General features: G+C 40.1%; 1 protein-coding gene across 1 annotated transcript in view; it reads left to right on the top strand.

Annotated features, from left to right (window-relative positions):
• The first annotated feature begins 663 nt into the window (after window positions 1–663).
• LOC117269978 (putative flavin-containing monoamine oxidase A) overlaps window positions 664–6,291 on the top strand; it is a 61,632-nt gene continuing 56,004 nt past the window's right edge. Inside the window, exons 1-3 of the mRNA XM_033647361.2 lie at window positions 664–887; window positions 1,014–1,101; window positions 5,915–6,095. Coding sequence (XP_033503252.1) covers window positions 770–887; window positions 1,014–1,101; window positions 5,915–6,095 — 387 coding nt within the window. The 5' untranslated portion in view covers window positions 664–769. The remainder of the gene's footprint in view (window positions 888–1,013; window positions 1,102–5,914; window positions 6,096–6,291) is intronic.

Raw genomic sequence — 6,291 nt, 5'->3', positions numbered from 1 at the left:
GCAACAGCTTGATAGAATTTTGCTTCTGATCTACTATTAATTACTCCACTCTGTTCATCAATTATTAATGGGTGATGGTTGTTCTTTAAGTATGTCCCAGTTGGAGATTTTCAATACAAAATATTTTATATAATTAATAACTGCGACTCATAATGCTAGTGCAAATATATTGCTTAGGCACAGAATAACTAAATTACTATATATTCATTTTATTGATGATTTAAAATCGGTATTTTGAACACATATGTGATTCAGGAAATGACGACCTAATTTCTTAGTAAGCTATGATTCAGTTTTAGTTTTGTTTTTTATCGTCTGTAACAGTTACATGTTGTGTGTCTGCACCGTTGTTTAAATGTGCTGCTTTCTGTCACAGCCAGGACACTCTTATAAAGGAGGTTTTTAATTTCAGTGGAGCTTTTCCTGGTAAAATAAATGTTAAATAAAATAAATAAATAAATAAATCTCTACGCTTTTTTGAAAGACAAAAAGAATACAGATGACTTTATTTCATCTCTACTGTTCAGAAATCAAAAGCCTTCTCCTGGCTTTTATTGCGCTGTCGATTCTTTGCCAAGTAGGTCACAAGCTCAGTTGTTCACAGTTCCAAAGTGCACTATTATGAAAGCAGCCCAGGCTTTGCAAGATAACCTAACTGATAAGAAGAGGAAAAGGGGAATACAAGTTGGGTCTCTGTTTCTGACTCCACAGTGTACCAGCACCAGTTAAGTTGGCACAAAAAAAACGTAGTAGTCACTTGAGCTTGAATATGACTGCAGAAATTTGGGACGTTATTATTGTTGGCGCGGGACTATCTGGACTAAGTGCGGCTCATTTGCTCAGAAAAAGGAATGCCAAGTTGAGAATACTGATATTGGAAGGAAAAGGTTTGTAAAATTGAGAGCAATTGGTAACCTGAGAAAGTGAGTCATTTTGTACTGGATTCATTTTGCTGTGAAACTGCTGAAAATAGGTATGCCTCTCACTGAATCATGTCTCGTGTTTCCGTGCAGATCGGGTGGGAGGTCGCACAGTGTCCACTGAAATACCGGCAGCCAATGGTGTTGATCGCTGGGATTTTGGAGGGCAGTGGGTAGGACGGTAAGGCTGATAAAAAACTACAGGAATAACAGAGAGGAAACTAAAACAAGTCACGCTAATGTAACATTTTGAGTGTCACCCAGGTGGAGATAACAAGAGTATTAGATTGAATAATTATGTCTAACATGGATTTTCTAGTTTACAAGAACAGAAAAAGGGAACAATTTGTTCAGGAACTTGTTTTGTTTGTAACACTGAAAAACCATTTAGTAGCAATTGAAATGCAGCTGAGTAGCACTGTACATGAGACAAATATAAAATCTGTGATTCTGGAGCAAGCTGCTAGTTTACTACTGACAGTCAGTCAGATATTAAGAATAGCTGAATAGATTTCTAATGAGTGTTAGATGGATAAAAGGACACTATGACGAATACAGGGTTCATATCAATTATAGGGATGCTCCGAATGTCCGGCCGATAATCAGTAAAAAAACACGATCAGGAGATTGGGATTAATGCTTTCTAGTCACTGATAAGTGTCTGTGTGTAAGGGCCCTGACACACCAAGCCAATGGCTGGCCGTCGACCAATGTTGAGTCGTCTTTCGCCCTAGTTTTTGCAGTGTGTCTTGCACCGTTCACATTAGCTGGCACCTTGTCGGCTTTTTTCAGCCAATTGAGCATGTTTAATCAAAACTGGAGACAGTGGAGCTTGTTATATGAGGAAAAATACTTTTTTAGTCATTGAGCTCTTTAGCAGTAACGGTTCATAGCGGTCTGTGTTACAGTGCGCTGGTGCACAGTAAGTATCCTTTGTTCTTTCAACACAGGGTCGTGTTGTTAATGTGCTAATTGGCTACCTAGCGTCTTGAATCTGGCCCCGACACACCAAGCCAACGGTTGGCCGTTGATCAATGTTGAGCCATGTTGAGCCCTAGTTTTTGCAGTGTGTCTTGCAGCGTTAACACTACTTGGCACCTTGTCAGCTTTTTTCAGCTGATTCAGCATGTTATATCAGCACTGGAGACTGCAGAGCTTGTTGTGTGAGGAAATATACTTTTTTAGCATTGAGCTCTCTAACAGAAGCTGTTCATAATTGTTTGTTATTGTGTGCTGGCGCACGGTAGATATCCTTTTTTCTTTCAACACTGGGTTGTGTTGTTAATGTGCTAATTGGCAAACTTGCGTCTTGAATCTGGCCCTGACACACCAAGCCAATGGTTGGCCGTTGATCAATGTCAAGCCATCTTTCGCCCTAGTTTTTGCAGTTTGTCTTGCAGCATTCACACTAGTTGGCACCTTGTCAGCTTTTGTCAGCGGATTGAGTATGTTAAATCGGCACTGGAGACGGTGGAGCTAGTCAGTGAATGAAATCATTCTGATAAGCAAGTCTGCCCAGTGCATGAGAAGTGAAAAAGGAAAAGGAAAGCAAACTAAAAAATGTCAAGAGGCAGTGAGATCAAAACAAACTTTTTATATGAGGAAAAATACTTTTTTTAATCACTGAGCTCTTTAGCAGAAAGTGTTCATAATAGTTTGTCATTGTGTGCTGTTGCACGGTAAATATCCTTTGTTCTTTCAACACTGGGTTGTCGTTGTTTGTTAATGTGCTAACTGGCTAATTAGCATCTTGAATCTGTCCTGTTGGTCTTGCGGTTTCCCTTTTGAATAATGAATACAGACTACTGCCGCCTGCTGCTACAAAGAGTTAGCTCATCTTGTGCAGACACATAACGTACATGCTGTTTGGTCTTTGCCTGTAGTCTTTGCAGTGTGTTCAAGTGCAACTTTTTGGCCGAGAAACAGGTAATGTGAGGTGATGCAACAGTTTGCCTTTGTTGCTACTAATTCTTTGGTGTCAGTTTTGTGTCGGAGCGAAAGACAGAAAAAATGACAGCGATTGCAGTATGCAGATGAGAAAGAGTGATTGAAGCAGAGGAGAGTTTAAGCTTAGTGATGCAGATACCAAATTAATGTACAACAGACTTTACAGTTTGTGTGCTACTAAATGTGACAGCTCCTCAGGACCAGCAAAAGTTTCCTGTGTATTGTGTCAGAGTAGAGTGACGAGGGTTAGCTCTGATGAGAGTACCAACTCTGGAAGGAACAAAGTGTCTCCCCTGTGACCACAGTTTGGGAGCCAAAGCAGGAAAAGCCAACAGTAGGTATTGTTTTGCTATTATCTTACTACAACTGAACTCCCACCACTGCAGCAAGCAGCATAGACTTAAGCGGGATTTACTCTTCTGTGTCGAATTGATGCCATAACCTATGTCTTAGCCTACGCCTTTGCCTGATGTGCACCTCCCCAGAACTGTAACTACACGTTCCAGCGACGCAGGCCTCATGTCTATTTCTGTAAGCTAAAAAAACATTTCCCTCAGTGGAAATTAAGCTTTTATTAATTTCTATTTCACAGTTATAACACAAGAAATTGTGAAGACAATACAGCCACAAAATAGCATTTTTAGTCTTGTGTGTGATTTATCCTGGCTTCATATGGGCAGAGAAAATCTCCACTACGCGCTAGCAGGGTCCAAAACTAACACTCATCACTCCCCAATTACGGGTAGATTTTGTCTCTGGCTGGTAAATTTTTAAGACCACTTGCCACTCTGGCGAGTTATTTTTTTACCAGCGAAAATTCCTTTTTTGTTACTGGAGAACGATGCTGGTATCGGCTGGTTTCCTGGCAGCCGAGGTGGATAGCTGTTGTTGTTAGTAGACTCTTTCGAGATGAACTGCGCCTCGCCTGGAAAGTAGATGAGAGCAGGCGGCCGTAGCAGGGGGCGGTGACAAAAACCTGTGGTGAAGTCGGACAGTTTCCCGACAGTTTCCAGCAGCCTTCAGTCCGTACAGGAAGTCACAGACACACTTACATCCTGTCTGGAATGATGTCAATTCATTAAAAAAGTGATCAGACCCATATCCGTTTGTTTTCAGTCTCCAGCTGTTTTAATTACGATAGATTAATTTATTAAAAAGCTTTGCAAGTAATCCGTAATTTATGTTCATGGTTTATCCTCCATTTGATATGAATTCTCCTGTAGATCAGCATCCTATCAGTTTGACCTGTCCCCTCAACTACAGGGGCCAAATAAACAGTATTTGACTATAAGGTTCATATTTTCAGAGGAAAAAAAATACAAGACAACAGCTTTCATTAAGGCTCAGTCAGATACAGTCAGGGCTTCACATCTGTACAGATGTTATTTTAAGAACCTTCACATCCCACTGACCACAAGTCTCTGTGTTGCTAAATACTTCAATAATTAAAAGAGTTCAGTGTTAATATACAGTAGACTCTGTATAGTTTATGATGAATGTATTTAGTCTCTGACGACTAAACTTCAACATCAGTCACACAACATGTTTTCTGTTCACAGAATAAACCTTCAAATCAGACAAATGCAATCTTAATCTCTAAAAATCCACAAAAATGAAAAGTTTACCTAAAACGTCATCTTGTTGAGTCGACATCTAAACCAATCAGCTGTTAGATCTGGTGAGAGCCAGGCGGTGCAGTCGGTGGAGAGCAACTGCAGCGCGGTTTTAAAGCCGTCCACTTTTGTAATACGTCAGAGCAAGTCGGGATGAAGTCAGACACAAAACTAACCTGCATGCATTGTGAAAAAACAAAAAAACAAAAGCAAAAGAACCTGCTGAGGCTGAAATTTTACCGACCGATGACCAAGAGACGGAGGTTAATGTGGCTGCTGCTCCCTCCGCCGTGTTTATAAGACAGTTGTTTTGTCGGTGAACCCTGTGAGCTGTGATGGGACCCAACAAATGGCCTGTATAGCTGCCAATTAAAAAAAATATTTAAAAAAACCCACATGATCGGAGTATCTAAAATGTATTGTGAAAAGAACAAAATTGGGATCTGTATTGTTAAATGTTGTGCTTTGTAGGCTGGTACTGTGGTCCCAAGGCCTTTGACTGCAATTTGTATGCTGCTGTGCTGCTGATTATATTACAAACTAGTGCTGCAACTTGTTTATCTACTACCTATGTTAGTGCATAGTATTTATCTAAGAATGATGTGCATATGTATGCAGAAATTATATTCATTTAGTTTGATTATCTATCATAATGTGAAATTATATGTTTTTCCAGTGGACCCCGGGAATAGTAGCTGTTGCGCTGGTAAGAGGAAATAGAGTACATGGCTATACATAGCTGACAGTCAGGCATGTAGAAAGTAATGACATTTTTCTATCTTTTCAGATCTTTGCATGTGCTCAGTCTCGCTTCTCTTTCAGCCACAGTAATGTATCTATTTTCAATACCTCATGGGACCACTGTGTTCCAAGTTTTCTAATCTAACAACCTGAAGTAACTTGTCGTACATTCAAACCACCAAATTACTCATACGTTTCAGAGGACTTATTGTACAGTAACCCTGAAGCTGAAGTCCTTCTTGAAAAAGGATGTTTGAGAAATTGCAGTCATGATTCAGAACACTTCACAGAGTAACAAAATAACAAGCTCTCACATTTATATCTAAGAGCTGTCTAGCTTGTAGGTTACAACCTGTGGTTCTTCTTGGCAAGAGAACAGTTCAAAAAGGGAATGTGTGAAGTGCATTGTTCAAGAGCACTTTGATGACAGTTTAATTGAAAGAGGAGAGGGCATCTCTCAGGTGCTTCGTGTCTACATTTTAGCAGTTTTTTCCCCCAGTTGTTCAAGCACTCACTCAAGCAATGTTGTATTCTCAAGCCCACTTCTCGAAACTCGGAACAAATTCATTTATGATTATGTATCAGCTCTGTTATAGCGTTATAGAGTGATATACAGTGTGTTAAAATCCTACAGTAAATCCTGAATCACTGTAAACATAAGCAACATAAAAAATGGCTTCCTCTCTCTGTCAGAACCCAAACACACATCTTGGAGCTTATAGAGGAGCTTGGCTTAGAGACCTACGAACAATTCAATATTGGCAAGAAGGTGCACCACATGGGAGGGCCAGGTGCCAAAGTTCGCACCTACAGAACCAGTATTCCTGCTCTGTCCCCAGTGGTGCTAATGGATCTTACCCAGCTCCTGTGGAAGGTGAGGCAACAGACTTACACAGCAATATTCTGTACTTCCCACCTTGTTCAATCAGAGCAGAGTAAAATACTTATGTCTGATAAGGATCAGCTAAATACCCCCTACTCTCAGTGGACAACTATAATATAAAGCCGAGGAATGGTTTAATTAATTTCCTGTTGCATGTATACCAAGAAAATGATGATACACAGCATAT

The sequence above is a fragment of the Epinephelus lanceolatus genome, chromosome 19 (genome assembly GCF_041903045.1).
Source record: "Epinephelus lanceolatus isolate andai-2023 chromosome 19, ASM4190304v1, whole genome shotgun sequence".
NCBI classification, from domain to species: domain Eukaryota; kingdom Metazoa; phylum Chordata; class Actinopteri; order Perciformes; family Serranidae; genus Epinephelus; species Epinephelus lanceolatus.
This window is presented reverse-complemented; position numbering and strand designations above follow the sequence as displayed.